General features: G+C 33.0%; 2 protein-coding genes and 1 pseudogene across 3 annotated transcripts; 2 read left to right on the top strand and 1 right to left on the bottom strand.

Annotated features, from left to right (window-relative positions):
* Positions 1-2313: 2313 nt before the first annotated feature.
* Positions 2314-2814, bottom strand: BDCG_00718 (uncharacterized protein; the record flags this gene model as incomplete). The annotated part of the gene is made up of 2 exons (XM_045416227.1): positions 2314-2626; positions 2681-2814. The coding sequence occupies 2 exons, from the start codon at positions 2812-2814 to the stop codon at positions 2314-2316; spliced, it is 447 nt and encodes a 148-aa protein (XP_045272004.1).
* On the top strand, positions 2685-5121 carry BDCG_00719 (CMGC/SRPK protein kinase). Its single transcript, XM_045416228.1, has 3 exons — positions 2685-2937; positions 3021-3711; positions 3771-5121. Exons 2-3 carry the CDS (start codon positions 3060-3062, stop codon positions 4562-4564), a joined length of 1446 nt encoding a protein of 481 aa, XP_045272005.1. The 5' UTR covers positions 2685-2937; positions 3021-3059; the 3' UTR covers positions 4565-5121.
* A 1855-nt stretch (positions 5122-6976) lies between these two features.
* Positions 6977-7065, top strand: BDCG_16196 (annotated as a pseudogene). The gene has a single exon. The product of its transcript is annotated as a tRNA-OTHER (tRNA).
* The last annotated feature ends 13680 nt before the right edge of the window (positions 7066-20745 follow it).

A 20745-nucleotide genomic window follows, 5' to 3' on the forward strand; every position in this document is an offset into this window, starting at 1 on the left:
TCAGTAGTGATGTGAGGTTCTCAATCACTGAAAAATCAGAATCAGTTATTATATCTGTAGCACTCACTAATAATACTGGTAAATCAGAACCTGATATTCATCTGATTAATGATGAAGACACTTCTGATATTGATAATCTGAATTTCACATGATTGTGACCCGCGAAATCGCTGACTACTTATACTTTAAGTCTTATTACAGGCAATCTTCTGAAGTTCTACAAGAATGTCATATCTTGATCAGAAGAAGTAGAAGATTATTGAAAGAAGTTTATATAATGCAAGATTACTAATCTGAAGAGATGTAATACATGAAGTTTGATTTCTAGATCTGATATTCTGAGAGATGAACTGATTACTCTGAGCTGTTAAGTGTTTCTTGAGAAAGATAGATCTGTGAATCTGAATACTAATTTTAATAATATTCTTAGAAAATCATATTGAGTGATTTATAATAACTGACTTAAGAAGAATTCTAGAGAAGAGATCTATACTTCTGTCATCACTGATACTGTTAATTGTATTCTTTTTACAATAGCAGTACTATGCAGTTGAATACTCTGTTAAGTGAATATAGTAATAGTATATCTGTATAAGTGTCTCACTAAGAAGATCTATATAAGATAACTCACTGAATTTGAGACAGATTCACTGAAAATGCTTGTCTATGTAATTGAGAGTAGTCTATACAGTCTGAATTCTGTGATGAAGATCTGATATAATTACTTAACAGCTCTGTTAAGCAATCTTGAATTTACAGTCAGTACTTATAATCTGATACTCTGATATCATACATTCAGATGTTATCTCTATATAATAATCTACATTGATGATCTCAACATTATATCTGAAGCTTCTGAGAATGCTGATTGACTAGTAAGTATACTCAGTGAGAAATTGAAAGTCAAGAATCTATGCCAGTCAATCAAGTATTTGAGTATAAAGATTAATTGTTCAGATAAGAAAATTGATTTAATATATTATTAATATATTAAATATCATATTAAAGATTTCTATCTTGATAATACAGCTGTTATTAGAATATCAATGAAGAATGAATTCTGTATTAATAATTTCTCTATATCTGAAAAAGAGACTGATTTCATAATTCAGTGATATTAACATGATGTGAATTACTTGTAATATCTTGCAGTTAAAACATATTCTGATATTACTCATACTGTCTTACTACTCACTCAATGAAATGTTGATTCAACATCTCAATGTTGAAAGACTCTATTATATGTTATATGTTATTTGAAAGAAATCATAAATCTGAGCATTTTCTACAGACATAATCTGTATAAGAGATCTGTTTCTTCTATTTCTACTAATCTTTTCATTATCTCTGATTTCTCTGATGATTTCTATCTACTCTTTAACTACTCAGATTCTGATTAGATCAGTCTCTTGAATAATGATAGAAAATTAACATTCAGCTGCATTTTTAAGCTCACAGATAGCTCAATTTCATAATATTCAGTGAAGTAATCTTGTATATTACTAAGTTTTAATAAGGCTTAATATATAACTCTTAGTAAGATGATCTGTGAGATAATATAAATCTGAAATCTTATGATTAAGCTTGGCTTCATTACTACATCTCTGATACAGATTCTTGCTGATAATAAGAGTATTATAAATCTTATAAAGATAGCAGTTATTACAGTCTGAAGTAAATACATTGATATATGTTTTCATTTTTCATGTTAACAGTTGAATCAGAGAGTCATTGATTTAGAATACATTCTCAGCACTCAGATAACAGTGAATAAACTCACTAAATCTCTAAACACTGTGATATTTGCATGATTCATGATTTTACTAGGTCTTACAGATATAAAAGTTGAAAATGTTTAATTTTACATTTGTATTTAGTTTTGACAGACTATCTTGATGATTTGAGTGTTTTTGTATGTGATTCTTGTTATCTCGAGAGGGGGTGTTGGCCCTTATGACTGTTGCGGTTAGCGATCCCACTAGATCACGTGACCCACCACTATATTATGTTCCTGTAGATAGATCTATCAATACAACCTTCAACTATCCTACAGTTATATGGTGGAAGGATTAGTAAGCCAGATCACGTGACCTGACAGATTATTTGAAGATGAAGAATGAAGATATTGAAAATATTTTCTGTACAGTGTGGTTTTCCGTACACTGTGGCGCACTCACTACAGAGAGTGAGTAAGCATGGCACGGTTACTTGATTTTCAGACAGCTATTGCCCTATTGCGATCTGCATAGCAAGTGGATAGGCAATGACGGAAAGGTTGGCTCGCATTTCTGATAAAAAAGAGACCTTTCCAGCCTATTCCCCCGTCTCTTCAGAAGGCCAGGTAATAAATTGGCTCTTCGGTCCCAAGACGGCAGGTGGCCCAGCAATAGTTTCCTTGACCTTTGTTTCCACTGAATCTGGCCATGCTGAACTAGCACCGTCATTTGTAAGCCCGTCGGCGGGTGAAACTCTCGTCACATCGAATGAACGGATATGCGGAGTATATCCATGGCTGGACCGGTGCTGCTTATTTAGGGATAGCTGTGGGTTTTTCACAGCCACTGTGATATGCGGCTCATCTTTGACATATTTGCCCCTGGTTCGAGTTGACGGATGGATGTAGGAACTATGGCGGGGAAATAAGCTTTACTGATTCTATTTTTGAGTTGATTTAACTTACCGAATGAGGACTCTGGTGGTATTTGGGTCTGTTTGGATAGCTGTTTCATATGCAGCATGCATTAGCGCTCGAGCGATAGTTTCGTTTTTGGGCCGAGCGATCTTCCATATATACTCTATTGTCTGCGAAGCCATAGCTATCTGACGTTAAGCAACTGGAGAGCAAATTGTACGAAATCAATAGATGAATACGGCGGGGGTGAGGAGGATTGGGGAGGGTTAAAATACCGCGTCAAGGAAGAGAAAGGATGAATTTTTGTATGCAGCTTCTTCAGGATATGACTAATGATATCGATAAGAAGCGTTACGTAGGTGGCTAGTGCTAAGAAAGGCCATTTCAGATTTTCGCTTTCCATCGCCGATTCCCTAAATGCGACATCATGATCTCCAGCCACAGACACTTTCCTATCAGCGGATTGAAATTTTTCTTATTCCAATTTACACAAAACCAGCACAGGCTTCACAGGTTTTCATTGACTTTGGCTACGTCTCTACATAGGGGTCACACGTCCATGGCTCGCTCCACATCCCCACCATCCGCTCAGAATATATACCATCCGGGGGTAGATCTGGAAGATTTTGAAGGGTATACGCATGGCGGATTCCACCCAACCCTTATCGGCGACACATTTTGTGAGGGACGCTACACTGTGGTCCACAAGCTTGGCTTCGGCGGCTACTCAACTATCTGGCTTGCACGAGACCGACGAAACCAACGATATGTATCCCTGAAAATACTGACTGCAGAAGCATCACGAGAAAGTCGTGAGGATGAAATACTTCAAATATTAGCGAAGGGTGACTCGACCCACCCTGGGAAGAGATTTGTTCCTTACCTGTTGGACCGATTCTCTTTCGAAGGTCCCAACGGACACCATCGGTGTTTGGTCGGAGAGCCTGCTGGTTGTAGCTTGGCTAAATCTAAGGAAGATAGTACGAATCTCATGTTTCCACGGGATGCGGCAAGGTCGATTGCTGCTCAGTGCTTTATGGGAGTGTCTTATTTACATGCAAATGGTGTATGCCACGGAGGTAAATGAAATCGATGGTAGAATCCTAAATTTTTGACTGCAGATACTTATGCAGAACAGATCTTCATCTACATAACTTACTCTTGCGTGTCCCAAACTTCGATAGTTTGAGTGCGGATGATTTATACAAGCGTTTTGGAAAGCCGTACGAGGCTCCAATTCGACGACTGGACGGGAAACCTAACAAGCCACACGCACCTCCACATGCCATTAATTGCATGGCTTGGAATATGCCTGCAAATGAAATTGCAGAACCAGAGATTGTCATATCTGATTACGGGACATCGTTCATTATATCCCAAACACCCTCTCCGACGCTTCACACACCGATCCTTTACGCGCCGCCGGAGGAATTCTTCAACGAAACCATCACTAAACCCACAGCAGCCGACATATGGACGCTTGGGGTTAATTTATATGACGCCATGGGCGAGCGTCCACTTTTCGAAACTTTCGCTTGGGACCCAGACGATATTATCGCGGAGATGATCAATACGCTTGGGCTACCACCCCAGAGGTGGTGGAACACTTGGGCCAAGCGCTCTGAATTCTTCGAGGCGGATGGTTCATGGGTCACCGATTTTCGGCGTATTTGTGACCCTATTTTCCGACGCCTTCCGAAGCGCATCTGGGATATGGGCCGTGGCGACACACCAGACACCTGTGAGTGGGACGTTCCTGGCGGCGAGTTTAATGCATTAGAGTGTCTTTTTCGGGCAATGTTGTCATTTGAACCGACCCAGAGACCGACCGCCGAACAGCTCTTAACATTTGAGTACACTGTGAAGTGGGCGATGCCGGCGTGGGAAAATCAGATGAAGAGATCTTGTACGCATTCCATGGAGAAGAGATGACGAGCCACGGGTTTTCATGGTCCCATAAAAGCATATCAAGCCTGGTGTGAATACATTCTCATGCTTTACAGCATTCAACAAAGCCTTCTAACTTGGAATGTATATTACATGAATGCAGAGATTGCTTACAGGCGGATGGCTAATAATTTTCAACCAAACCTTGAGCATGGGGTTCACTTTTCGGAGCAACATTCACACTTTATCTCCTAGGCGGGTGAGCGATTACGAGGGTTTTTCTGGCAGGTTCAGCCCTGGAACTTATAATGTTCCGTACCGAAGAGAGGCCTTGTTCGTTCATACCATACGGGAAGAACGTAGGGTTAATTTACAGTGATTACACTGTGGATCCACCATTCCACCCGTGTCACGTGTCGCTGATTGTAACACATGTTTCATCATTATATTCAGTAACATGTCACTGAATATTAAATATCAAGATAATATTGAGACAGTGCAGAACTTTCTAATATTATCATGATTAGACTGACCGTGTGACCGTGTCTGAGACCAGGACCAGATTTTTTGATAGTCTCATTACCAATTCGACTGATCCCATTACATGGTTTTAATATTAGATAGTAGTTTCATACTGTTTCAGTGAGTCTTACTGTCTACTCTTGTCACATTTTTCAAATGAGATCATGATTTCCACTTCTTAATTTAAATTATTTTTATTACTTTAAATGACTTTAAATCTCATTTGAGTGTTATCAAAAAGTGTTACTTTTTAAAAAATTAAAAATAGTCTAAAAAAAACTGTAAAATGTCTAAAAATAGTAACTTTATATCAAGAATGAGACTAAATGAGATTAAATGAAATCACTTTCTCATTTTTTTCAAGTTATGATTTCATTTTAAGATCTGATATATAGTTACTTTACATGTTTTTTTAATAGATAGTCTCAGCAGAATTCATATCAAGAAATGTATGAGATCAGATTAAATGAGATTAAATGTGAAATTCATGATCTCAGTGATCAGTCTAATCATGATACTACTTAGTAATTATGTAATTAATAGATATTATTATCAGAATACTATTAGAATACTATAAGATACTGTATACTATTCTGTCAGTGAAATCAATATTATTAAGCTAGTTAGTTATCTATTACTCAGTATAATAATAACTATTTATTAACTATCTATTCTATTTAAAGAAATAAGATATCTTAATTATAATATAAATATCTTATTACTCAAGACTTATATATTAAATAATTATTATTTTTATAAGAGATCTACACTGAATAGATCAGTATAATATTTATAGATAGACTGACTACTGAGATTATAAATTTCATATTTAATTTCATTTAATCTGATCTTATACATTTCTTGATGTGAATTCTACTGAGACTAATTATTAAAAAAACATGCAAAGTGACTATATATCAGATCTCAAAATGAAATCATAACTTGAAAAAAATGAGAAAGTGATCTCATTTAATCTTATTTAGTCTTATTGTTGATATAAAGTTACTATTTTTAAACATTTTAAGGTTTTTTTTAGACTATTTTTAATTTTTTAAAAAGTAATACTTTTTAATAACACTTAAATGAGATTTAAAGTCATTTAAAGCAATAAAAATAATTTAAATTGAGAAGTGAAAATCATAATCTCATTTGAAAAATATAATAAAAGTAGACAGTAAGTCTTACTGAGATAGTATGAGACTACTATTTAATATTAGAACTGTGTAATGAGATCTGTTAAATTAATAATAAGACTATCAAAAATTCTGGTTCTGATCTCAGACACAGTTACATACTCAGTCTATTTATAGATCTTATATAACAAAGTGAAAAATGTTAAAGAAGAAAAAGAAAGAGAAAGTACAAGAATCAGTGATTAAAGTAAATATTTATACATATATATAATGATGTATGTAATAAAGCTTCAAGGTGAAAGAATTTACATATGTTCATAGTGACTGAGAATCAGTGATTGAGAATGACTGAGAATTGAAGTATATATATTTAAGAATAACTGATTGAAACATACATGTTCATGATAGCTGAGAATCAGTAATTGAGAATAGAGTGGTAAAAATCTATAGAGAGTAACAGAATAGTCTATATAATTGATTGAGTACAGCTTATCACATTAACCTCTCTCTTTCAGAAGCAGTTTTCATCAGTCAAGAGCTGCTATTTTAGATAATACAGAACTCAGAGTTCAGATCAGTTAATTATAGTTAACTCATTTTATAAAATATTATCAGCTACAGCTGTGTAATCTCTTATTAAGAATATTCTCAATCTCTGACTTAAGCTTATTATCTTTTTCTATGATTTCTGATGACTGTCAGTTGAAAGTCAGTTAAGAAGAAAGCAGATCAGTGACAGTGTGATGAAACAAGCTTGTATAAAAGACATTATGAATTTCTGATAGTATGTTAAGATGATAGTGCCCCGGTGGCCGAATGGTTAATGCGGCCACCCGGTAGCGCCTTGGCGTGGGAAACCAAGGCGTGTGGGTTCGAAACCCGCAGGGGATACATTAAATCCGGAACTCAAGCACCTCAGGTTCCTAATAAATACAGAGGTGTACAAATCACTCCAATAAATCGCTCTATGTTCCTGGGCTGGGAAGTTATTATCGCATGTATCTAATTGTCACTTCTTTGTATTTCCTATGTTCTTGTTATCTTGGCATGGTCTCAACACCTGTATTTCCTCCTGTATAATCAACACTTGGCCTGTATTTAACATCACGCAAGGACTCATCATAAGCTCCGCTTGCATATGAGTATAATGGAAGAATAATAATAATAATAATAATAATTAAGATGATAGTTATAGCTATCTAGAACTGCTATCACTTTATATCTGACATGATAATAATCTAGTGTATAAGATAAATATATGATTTATATATTTTTATAATTCAATTATATAAGATATTCTATTTTATACTGCTCTGCAGAATCTTGTCAGATATTAATTTAATCTTCTTAATTTTATTTTATAGTTCTTATAAAGATCTCTGCTCAGTTACAAGTATCTCAGAGCTCTATTACTATATTATCAGTGATCTGAATTGAACTGTAGAGATTCAGTGTGAACTGTGTAATCTCTAGAAGATTTAACACTTTTATGTAATATCTGTATGTAAGAAAAAATGAGCTTACATCTGTTGAAATAATATCTCAATCATTGATAGTAATCTCTGTATGTAGAAGAAGATTATGTTAATTATTTTAGAAGTAATTACAGAACTTATGAAGATAATTCTTCACAGTCTCAATTATTCACTCTGATATACTATCAGTCTCAGAGTAATAAGTAGTTAACAAATAACATATAATCTTAAGAACTTGACAGATTTTTATTTAGAGAGTGCTTATGATTTGACAGCTCTGATCTGATACTATAGATTATAACAATTTATACATCTGATAGAATGAGGTCTGTAGAAAAGCTTTGATAACTTATTTAGTATTTATCTTATTACAAGGTTTCAATATTATATCTTTACTCAATTAATTCACAATGATTAGAATGTTTCTACAATTCTTACTTATGAAAAGATTAATAGTGAAGTCAATTATCATATCTCATCAGATTCTATCAGAGATATTAAGTGATTTCAGCAGGTCTTTTCTATAGTTCTTTTATAAGATGATGAAAGAATAATAGTTGCAGTTTCAGACAAAACATCTGATACTATTTAATATCTCAGATGAGTAGAATTCTCAAGAGATTATTTAGTACAGTTATTCACAGTCTGAATAACTAATCATATATGAATCATGCATCTCTTGTATTATTCAGATATGTAAGAGTTCAGAGTGAGAGACTCAGTGTTATTTATAAAATTGTAAAGTGTTATTATCATTGATTAAATATTATAAGATGTCAGTTCTTATACATAGTTCTGAGAGAAATCAGAGTGTCTTTTATTATACTGCTTCAGTGAGTGCTTGAAGAAGTTTATCAGTTTAAGCTGCTGTATATTATAATTTATCTATGGTTCGGAAGAATGTACGACTGTCGGATAATAACGCGGCCGCTTCCGAACTTGCTTACAAATGTAAAGGGGTCATAGCGGCCACTAATTAATTTAGCAGATAATATATAAGAAGTCAGTGTACGTCTGTAATCATACACTGACTTAAGCAATCTTTGAATCACATCTGATAGCATGTCTAAAAATCAGTGAGAAGTGCAGACTTCTTCAGAGCATGATAATTTCATCTATGAAGTGATTTATAGTTATCATATCAGTGTAATTCTAGAACATCTCAAAAGATAGTATATAAAGAGTAGTGAGCAGAAGAGAATCTGATTAATACTACTTCACTTATTAAGAAAAAACTTCATACTCAGATGAATGCCACATATACAAATGAATAAGATGTGAGAAAGAAGATGAGAGTGATGAACCAGATTCAAAGAAGTCTGCTTTCTACTCAAAAGAAGAATAAAAAGAGAGAGTGATCATCACTGAAGTCATATAATAATAATAGAAATCATATAATAATATAGTGATATAACAATAGACATTATACAATTAATAAGAAACTACTGAAATGAATATCTTCTCTAGTTAATATAAACAACATTCTTCTCTGCTATCTGAACTGAAAGATATACAGAACCTCTCAGAGAGTTTACTTAAAGTAGTAAGAAAAACAGCTGAAATCACTGAACTGAAATCAAAGCTTCATACATGTATGAGAATTCTAAACAAGATTGAGGCCTTGCATACACAGTGACAGGCTGAGATGAAAGTTAAACAACAAGTGATATTCACAGTAGATTAAGTATTCATTATAAAGAGCTTCATTAACACAATCACTATTATCAATAAGAATAGAGAAAACCAGGTCTTAGATCTGCAGTGAGAGATCAAATATTTACACAGATAGATAACTACACTGAATCTGAAGATTTCATCACAATTATTCATAATCTCTTTAGAAGTGTACATATCATCAGAGATCACTGTACAGAATGAGAATTATTATTATTATTATTCTTCAATTATAGATGTATACAGTCAGAGACTATGATATCTACCTGAGAATCTTTAGTTCTCAGGGTTTTTCCTATATCTATAGAGTCAACTATTATACATTTATCAATTTCAAATATGCAAAATCAGAAAATTCCAGCTCAGAATACAAAAACTGTTTACAAATTACAGTATTTCAACACCTTCTGATAGTTTGAAATCATTTGAAAATATTATGATAAAAGAAAAGAGAACATAGTCTTAAAGATAGACATATTAAATAGATAGAGAAAAGAATAGAAGGAAACAAGTACAGTAAAGAGAGACTATAACAAAACAAAATTATTAAAAGATGATATATAGCTGTTTTAACAGACTATATCTAGTCAATTTCTACTGCTTCATATTCAGATACTTCTGAATTCAGTCATTTTCTTGTAGCTGCTCTAGTTTCTGATAGAAAGTCTATTAAGTATTTAGTTCCTATCTCAGTTGAGAATAAGAACCTCATATTTAATTGATTTAAATCATACTTTTTCTTTAATCTGACTCTGAGACTATTGTATAATGCACAATGCATTACAATATACTCAGGATTTTCATTCACATTGCAGAATGAGCACTCTGTTGAATCAAATCTATCATCAAATCTTTGTATATAAGATTTGAAATAACCATGTTCTAGTTTCAGCTGAATTATAGATGAGAATATTTTCTTTTTACATTTAATTGAACAAGATTTTCACTTTGGTTTTATCTCAAATCTTGAATAATGTATACTCTTCTTTTGTTTCTGCCAGCTTTCATTTCACTTATTTAAACAAGATTCTTTTATATTTCTCTTTATGAAAGACCAGGACACTGTTTTTTGAATAGATCTGCTTAATTCTGAACCCCTTTTTACAGCTGAATCAGTCAATTCATTGCCATGAATATTCATATGAGTAGGAACTCAATGCAGATAAATTATCAGTTTTGATATTCTTCTCTTTTGAATTTTCAAAACAGAGTTTAAAATCAGTTCAAGATTTATTTGATCATTATAAATCTGACTATTTCTAAGTCTTTTTAAAGCAGCTTGACTATCAGAGAATATTCATGTCTCTTTCAAATCATTTTCTCTTTTATAAGATTTTATTTCAATAAGTTTGAAAGCTTTCACTATTTCAAATAGTTCAGCATCAAAGACTTCAGATTCACAGCCTAAATTTCAGAAATCTGAGATAAAATTAATATTATCTTCAGTATAAGTAATGCCTGTGTCTAATCTATTCAAATTCTCATTTTTTGAGTCATCTGAGTAGATCAGAATAGAGTCTTTTATATTAATTGTAGAGATCTTCTTCAAATGCTGTTCATATTCTCTCTCTTTAGATAGTTTACTTATTTGTAAGTCTATGAGAGATTCCAGCTTTTCTCTTCAGAGAGATATCTTCTCATGTTCAATTTTCTCAACATTTAATGAAGAAAATTGATTCTTAATAAGTGAACATAGTCTATACAGTTGAGAGAGCATTTTCTTTAAAGTATTATTCTCATTCCAATTAAGAAATCTATTCCAATCCAGTTCATTTCCTGAGTTAACTGATGAAAATGAAGAAGAGACTCTTTCTCTGATTATATGATTTGAGCTCATTTTCATGACTCTCAGAGCATAGTTCATACAGGCCTTTTCAAATTGAATAGCAGAAGATAAAATTGAAGCTTCAATTTCCATTGCTTTAATAGAAGATGACTTGAATGCTTTCAGAATTCTTCTCAAAGCTCTGTTTTATAGACTTTGAAAGAGTTCAGTGAAGTTTCCTTGATTATTTCATCAAACTTGAACTTCATAATCAGCTACTGAGATAATACAGGCTGTGTATAACTGTCTCATAGCCTGAAAGAATAGACCTCTCTTAGTATTTGATAGTCTGATTATACTATTCAGTAGTCTCTCTGCCTTGATGATTCTTTGTTGAATATGATATTTAAAATTCAACTTGAAGTTTAATCATACTTCTAGTCATTTGACATTTAAACCGGGTTTAATCTCTTTATTCAAAAGAGTTAGACTTAGTTCTTTCTCATTAAATCTGGAAAAAAAGTGAATTAGCTCAGTTTTATTCATATCAAATTAAATTAGATTGATATCTGCTCTAATAAAGATTTTCTTTGCTGCTTTCTCAATCACTTCTAAATTCTCTTTGATTGTCTTTGAACTGTAGAGTAGATCAATATCATCTACATAACTTAAAGATCTCACTATTTTCATCTCTCTATTCTTGAATAGATATGCAGTGTATATTGCAAATAAAACAGATGAGATTGAAGATTCTTGTAATACTTCTATTTTTATCTCAGTTTAATCTTGTTTTCTTTCATCAAAGAATAGTTGTATAATTCTTTTAGATATCAAACAATTAATTCATTTTATTAGAGAAAGTGGCAGTTTTAACATCTTCAAAGTTTGAATCATCTTAGACTTTGACACATGATCAAATGCACCTTTTATATCAATAAAAACTGCAGTTGAGACCAGGTCTTCATACTTTGCTACTTGAACATCATGAATAACTGAGAGAAGAGTATCAATTGCAGAACATTGTTTTCTATCTCTCATTTATTCATTAAATAGAAGAGAATCACTAATAGAGCTTATAAAAGATAATCTAGTAGCTATTATCTTTTCTAGAATTTTTTTCAAACAGTTCAACAGAGATATTACTCTATATGACTTAGAAATTGAAGTCTTTCTATTAGATTTTGCAAGGATTACTCCAGTAGCTTCTCTCCAGCATTCAGAATGATAATCATTTTTTAAGAGATTGAAAAAGAGCTCAAAATATTCATTCTTCAAGTAGGAATATGTGTTTTGAATAATTGAGTGATTAATTGAATCAGGCTCTGCAGCAGTTTTAACTGAACTTGAGAAAATAGCTGACTCTAATTCATCTTGAGTAAGATCAGGTCATTCCCAGTCATTTTTATCAATATAGTTAAGAAGTGATATATTCTCTTCCTCTTCCTCTGAATCTGATGAGTATTGAAAGAGAGTTCTTATAAAAGCTTGACATTTTTTCTCAAAAGAGTTTGCTGTATATAATTCATTCTGAAATTCATATGCTAAGGTTGAAAGCTTTGCTACACTTCTTGTTTTAGTATAGTTGAAGGCTTTGAAAACTTCTTTTTCTTATACTTGTTCAAGAAATTTGTTCTAGTAATCTGTTTTGACTTTTTTAATATCTGAAAAATATTCATTTTGAATAGCTTTGAACTCTTCATTAGATATTAAGTGATTCTTTCAATCTCTCTTAGCAGTGACTAATTGCTTTCTTTTAGAAGTGATATTCTCATTTCATCAAGATTTGAAATACTCAGAAGACTTTTTCTTTTCAATATTTTCTTCAATACTTGTTAGAAGAATAGATGTAATCAGCTTTACTCTATTCTCAAGCATTTTATTTAATATATCTTGACTTTGATTTCAATAGAGCTCACTCTGTCTTTCAGATTTCAGCTGTTTTACTCTTTCTTCAACTGCTTTTCAATCAGCTTTTTCAAAGTTATACTGATTAGAGAGAAGAGGATTTTCACTTCTTTGTTTTTCACTCAGTTCAATATCAAATTGAATGATTCCCTGACCTTGTGATTCGGAAGAACGAACAACCGTCGGATAATACCGCGGCCGCTTCCGAACTACTAGCGTACGCGTACGAGTGTAAAGGGGCCATAGCGGCTGCTAATTAAATTAGTGTACAATATTACAATATATAAGAAACTGGCGTACACCTGTAATTGTACACTGGCTTAAGCAATCTTTGAATCACATCTGATAGCATGTCTAAAAACTGGTGAGAAGTGCAGACTTCTTCAGAATGTGATAATTCTATCTACAAAGTGATTTATAGTTATCATGTCAGTGTGGTTCTAGAAATCTCTCAAAAGATAGTGTATAAAGAGTGGTGAGCAGAAGAGCATCTGATTGATACTGCTTCACTTATTAGAGGAAAACTTCACACTCAGGTGAATGCCACATATGAGACGCGAACAGATGAGGTGTGAGAAAGAGAATGAAAGCAGTGAACCAGATTTAAAGAAGTCTGCTCCCTACTCAAAAGAAGAATAAAAGAGAGGGTGAACATCACTGAAGTCATATAATGATAACAGAAATCATAGAACAATATAATGATAGACATTATACAATCAATCAGAAATCACTGAAATGAATACCTTCTCTAGCTGATACAAACAACACTCTTCTCTGCTATCTGAATCAGAAGATATGTAGAACCTCTCAGAGAGTTTACTCAAAGCAGTAAGAAAAGTAGCTGAGACGGCTGAACTGGAATTGAAGCTCTGTATACATACAAGGATTCTAAATAAGATTGAGGCCTTGCATACACAGTGATAGACTGAGACAGAAGCTAAACAATAATTGACATTCACTGCAGATTAAGCATTCACTATGAAGAGCTTCACTGACATAATCATCATTATCAATAAAAATAGAGAAAATCAGATCTTAGATCTGCAGTAGAAGATTGAATATTTACACAGACAGATAACTACACTGAATCTGAAGATTTCATTATAATTATTGACAATCTCTTCAGAAGTGTACACATCATCAGAGACTGCTATGCAGAATGAGAATCTGAGTATGAAATATATTAAGTCAGAAGATCTGCTGAAGTTATCAAGCTTCAATGATGACTAAAAAAATAATACTCCAATCAGCTGACTAAGTCAGATGTAATTATATTATCAGATTGAATATGAACTCACAGACAGACAGTTAATGAAATTTTAACAAGTCTTAAGATCTGCTACATTTCTATATAGAAAAGCAAAGTCATTATAAATGACTGATGAAAAGATAAATCTTGCAGATCTGAAGTGATATTCATTCTTATAAATATGAAATGAGTTTTTCAAATGAATCTTGCATAACTTTGAGAAAGTGAATATGTGAGATAAGTATTATGAATACTTCACTGAGTGTAGATAAGTGAATAATCTTATATCATACTTCACACACTTCAGCTTACACTATCTTGTATTAAATGAAGAGCTTTTAATATCTTTCTGTTTATAGATCTTCATTCATGATCTTATATCTGAGTTGAGAGTGAAATGAAAATGCTTAATCTCACAGTCAGACACAGTGAAGAAAGCATATAATATTCTCATCATACAGAAATAAGTGAGTCAACTGTGACAGAAAATACTGCAATTGAGTATATCTCAGCAGAGAACAGATAATCAGACTTCTATAACACAAGTCACACATCTGAATGTGATGAATCTAGATCTGAATGTCATTGCTAAAGCACTGAATTCTCTGAAAAAGAAATCCTCTGAGTGAAAATCTTGATATTATGAGTATTAAGCTTGCTTCAACTGCAGATGTCAAAATCATGATATAAAAGATTACACTCAGTATGCACAGTTAAGAGAAGTAAGAGAGTCAAAAAACTAGCAGGATCAGTGAGCTTAAAGACACTCACTGATATTCTATGAAAAGCCTTCAAAGTGAAAGAGATGTCTGTGTTAGATGACTCTCTGAATTCTGCAAATGTAAAGAAGAAGCAGGCTTCTGAATGAGATGCAGATAAGAATGATAAAGTGAACACTCATCTCAATGTCTTGAGACCTGAAATGTTAATGTATAGAGAGCACTTGAATAAGAATTAAGAGATGGCTGTAAAAGTGTTAACAGATACAGAAGCTTCTATATAATATATTGATAATCATATAATCTGAAGATTGAAAGAGGTCTGCTGAGTGAAGAATTCCTGATACATAAGATTATCTGATAACTGATATTTGATATCATCTGTAAGAGTAAGAGTTTCCTTGCACTTCAGAGAATGATCTTGCTATATTTGAGTGCAAGAGCTGCAGAATGTGAAATACAATCTTATTCTCAGACTCAACTGATTTCAAAGGTTCAATTCACAGATTCAATGACATACATGTCACATACAGTTGACTGATAGGAAGAAAATGATTCATACAATTCTATCAACTGATATGAGAAGGACATTTCACGCCTCTGATATAGAAGGATTAAATCTGCTTATATATTAATAAGCAAAGAGAACAATCTGTAAGACCTTATTCAAAAGCATTCTGTATGTCATACAGAATCTGAAAGCAGAGAAAATCAAGATAAAGAATATACAGAAGAATAAGTGTATGAAGAAGCTTCTGAAGAAGCATGAGAAGGTCTTCTGAACAGATCTTTCATCAGAATTGCTGTCAGAATGAGGATTTGTACATGAGATTAATACAGGGAATGCAAAATCAGTCAATCAGAATGCATATTCTCTGTCACAAACACATCTTGAAGAACAGAAGTGTCAGATCACTGACCTTCTAGAATGTGATCTTATACAATTCTCATCAAGCGTGTAGGGCTTTCCAGTTCTCTTTGTGAAAAAGACAGATGAGAAGTGATGAATATATATCAATTATCAAGCACTTAACAAGCTTATAATCAAGAATGAATATTCACTGTCACAGATTCAATAACAGTTGAATACAGTTGAAAACACCTAATATCTATTAAAGATCAATCTTCTCTCAGAATACTGACAGATCTGTGTAGATGAACTGTCAGTTCTGCAAACCACATTTAATACACAATGAGAAAAGTTCAAATTCCTGATAATACTATTCAGTCTGATAAATGCATCTATCATCTTTCAAACAATGATGAATACAATTCTTTATAAACAGAATGAAACCTCATGTCTTGTATATCTCAATGATATTCTAGTCTTTTCAAACTCATACAATGAATATCTGAAGCATCTCAATGAAGTGCTTATAACTCTGACAGAGCATAAGCTCTACATCAAATCAATCAAGTGTGTGTTTGAAATGAAAGAGTTGAAGTTTGTAGAACATGTAGTAGATGATAGCTGTATACATCTCATCTCAGAGAAATTGAATGTTATAGTAAATTAGTCACAGCTGAGAAATGTATATCATGTACAACAGTTTCTTAAGTTAATCTCATACTACTGCAGATTCATCAAGGATTTTGCATGAATATCTGCATCACTCTCAAATCTCTTAAGAGAAACAGATGCAAATCTGTGAAAGAAGAAGTTTTATTCAATCATCTGAAATGCTGTATATGAAGAGGCTTTTCTCACACTGAGAGAATGTGTAACAACATTCTCAGTGCTTATTTAATCAGATTATAATAAATCTTTCTACATTGAGACAGACACATCTGAATGAGCTATTGAAGACACTCTTCTACAGATGAGCAAGAATGGCAAGCTGCACTCAGTGATATATGATGGTAGAAAACTATCAGATATCAAGCTCAATTACTCAGTGTATGAAAAGAAATTGCTAGCAATCAAGCACACACTGACATTGTGAGATAGATATATTAACAACAGACATACAACAACAGTGATCATGAATCATAAAAGCCTTATCTATCTACAATCAATGATAAAATCTTCTAAATACTTAGTATATTGAATCTCAGAGTTTCAAGTGTACAATCTTCATATTAAATACTGAAAAGAATCAGACATCATGATATCTGATGCAATCAGTCACAGACTCAATTTCATGAGTGAGGATTCTGCAAACCAGGTATAAGAGATATTTGTGTTAAATGTGCTGAGAGAATGCAAGGAATCAGAATGAGTGAACACCATGATCTCTTACTTAAAGAATGACAAGATATCAGATGACAAGCATCTCATAAGAGTAGTAGAAGAGATGCTTTCAAACTTCAAGCTGAGTAAATTGAGAAATGAAAACAATGTTATGCTTTATCATGATCTAGAATACACAGAAGCTCTCTATCTAGAATCTTTATTTAGACATAACTTAGTAACTCACATGCATAAGGAATTCAGCCACTTAGAAAGCCCTGAACTCATGAGTGTACTTGAATCAAGAGTATACTGGTCAAGCATGACTGAGAACATTCAGACATACACTTATAAATGCCTGAATTGCCAGGTCACAAAAGAATCTAAGAAAGGATTAGAACATGAAGAAGTATAACATCAGATGAAGTGTAAAATACAATTATTCAAACAATGAAAGATGAACCTCATAGACATATTACTGTAAATGTCAAATGAAAATTGATGAATAATCACTGCTATTGATTACACTACTGACTGGCCAGTTGTGAAAGCAGTTTCAGAGGTGACAGAGAAGATGATGATGAAGTTTCTACATAATGAGATCTATGTTAACTATGAAATGCTGTGTGAGATTCTAACTGATAACAGTGTGAATCTCATAGAAGAAGCAGTGAGGCATTTCATGAGCCAGTTACAGACAAGACATCATAGAACAACATCATATCATCTGTGAATGAACAGAAAGATGAAACACTTAAATGAAATCTTAAGCAACATGCTGATGAAATATCTAGTGAGTAAGCCTATGAGACTATGAAATGAATATCTCAGGCAGGTGCTATTAACTACACAGATTCAACAGCATGCAGTCTTCAAGCATTCACTATTCTACCTGTTGTATGGATTGCATCCATGTATTCCGGAGAATGCTTCGGAAAAGGTGGGGGAGAGAGCAGTTGCAGATGCAGCAGAAACAGCAGTTACAGATGCAGCAGTAGCAGTTGCAGATACAACAGTCACAGACACAGAACCAAGATTGAAAGAGATCAGCCACACATATGCAAAACCTAATGAATTACTTCTGAATCAAGCAATTCAATCAAAAAGAATACAAGACTCACTTGTTAAGAAATTGAGTCTCAAGATGAGAACATGAGTTCTCATACACAATAAGAGTTCTGAGAAGTTTCAACTTAGATGATTTGAGTCATATAAAATACTCAAATCACATTCTCTGAAAATGTACACATTGAAAGAATCAGAGAGACAGATCTTATATAACTTAATCAATGATTCACAACTTGTGAAAGTAAAGATGCAAGATCTGAGCAGATTATGATTATTCACAGCACTATCATCAGCATTGAAAAAGAAGAAGCTTATAATTGAAAAGCCTCATGAAGTAAGAGAAATCATAGACACTTACAAATCAGATGATCTTACTTATTTCAATCTTTTCATAATTATAAGAAAAGGTTGAGAAGAAATGAAGAAATCAGATGAATATCACACTTCAATAAGTAATGAGACTGTAGCTGATTATATGATAACATGCTGCAGACTAGACTGACCGTGTGACCGTGTCTGGAACCAGGACCAGAATTTTTGATAGTCCCATTGCCAATTCGACAGATCCCATTACACGGTTCTAACATTAGATAGTAGTCTCATACTGTCCCAGTGGGACTTACTGTCTACTCTTGTCACATTTTCCAAATGGGACCATGATTTCCACTTCTCAATTTAAATTATTTTTATTGCTTTAAATGACTTTAAATCTCATTTGAGTGTTATCAAAAAGCATTACTTTTTAAAAAATTAAAAATAGTCTAAAAAAAACCTTAAAATGTCTAAAAATAGTAACTTTATGCCAAGAATGAGACTAAATGGGACCAAATGGGACCACTTTCTCATTTTTTTCAAGTCATGGTTCCATTTTAAGATCTGATATATAGTCACTTTACCTGTTTTTTTAATAGCCAGTCCCAGCGGGATTCACGCCAAGAAATGTATGGGACCAGATCAAATGGGACCAAACATGAAATTCATGGTCCCGGCGGCCAGTCTACTGCAGACAGCAGACACAATATAATAAAGAGCAGTCTTAAAGTAGCAGACTTGCACATGAGTCAGATTACAGAAGAAAAAGGAATTCAGAGTTGAATTCAACTGTTTACATCAGTTCAATCACAGAGATCACAGAGGACAAACTATCTGAAATATTCACAGACATATGAAACCAAGCTATCTCAATCTCTGAAGACACTCAGAGATTGAGCAAGATTAGTTTCAATGAGCTGTTCACTGTAGTGGTCTGAGTGAGTGAAGAGAGACAGTATAATGCATGAGACAGAATTACAAAGATGAAAGCTGCTGAACCTAGTCACTGAATGCTGTATTATATAGAGGTCATGTAAGAGTAGTAGCTAGCAGATAAAGAAAAAGTGTAAGAAAAGAAAAAAGATAATGAATTGATCATCAACTGTAAGAATCAGCTGTAAAAGACAAATGTTATCATACACATCTTATTCATTTTCATACATCACATATTTAATCTATTTTCAATGTCACACCATCTGAAAAACATCAAAAACCAAGGAAATCTCAAAACTTGAGATCTGTAAGAGATTTGAGAACTGTAAGCTGCTCTTACAACAACACTGTACATGTCTCTGATTTCTCTATCACTCTGTGTACAACATTAATGTTATTTATCACAAGATTGACTGGAATGCTAATATAGAAATGCATATATATATATGAAGAGAAATTGAAGAAGAGTGCAGAATCTGCAGGATCAGAAGTCAGAGTAGAGAGAGCAGAGACAGAAGAAATAGAAGAGAGAGATGCAGAACTAAATAAATAACAGAAGTCACTCAGAGCTGAATGCTTATAATCTGATATACACACAACCTTCTCTGCAGAGGAGAGAGAAGAAGCAACAGAAGAAGCTTGAGAGTGAAAGAGAGTAGTCTCAGTAATGTTATTATCTTTGATTAAAATGACCTCTGGTGCTGGAGTAACTAAGAACTATTATTAGCATATAAAACTGTAAAAACAGAGATAACAATTACTGAACAAACATCTACTGATCTTAGAATTGTACATGCAATTACAACACACACAAGACTTCTCAGAAAGAGAGAGAGAGACACAGAGAAATGCAGAAAGTAGAATACAGCATATGAATAGCTCATTTTCATAACAATATCTCAGACAAGATATATGAGCCTCATATCTGTGAGTGTAAAAGAGTACAACATTCACATTTCTATTTCTGAAAACACAGATATCTTTTGCCTGCACTATGAAGTTGAATGACAAATGTTAGAGAATAGACTGATACAGATCTATCATTCTGAAGAAATTCATTAGAGTGAATATTTCTGTAATATTGAACTTTACAGTTGTAAAAAGTTTCTTAATATCTGTGAATATCATGACTTTGTACACAGTAAAACTTATAATGATTTTTTCTAAAAACAGAAAAATCAGCATCTGAAAGAAAAGATGAAAAAGAAAAAGACTTATAATCTTAATACTGTTGAGAGAGAAGATGATTCTCTGATATGAATAAATAATTATCTTATCATGAATATTTAAAACAAATATAA

This window comes from Blastomyces dermatitidis (assembly GCF_000003525.1).
Source record: "Blastomyces dermatitidis ER-3 genomic scaffold supercont1.1, whole genome shotgun sequence".
NCBI lineage: Eukaryota > Fungi > Ascomycota > Eurotiomycetes > Onygenales > Ajellomycetaceae > Blastomyces > Blastomyces dermatitidis.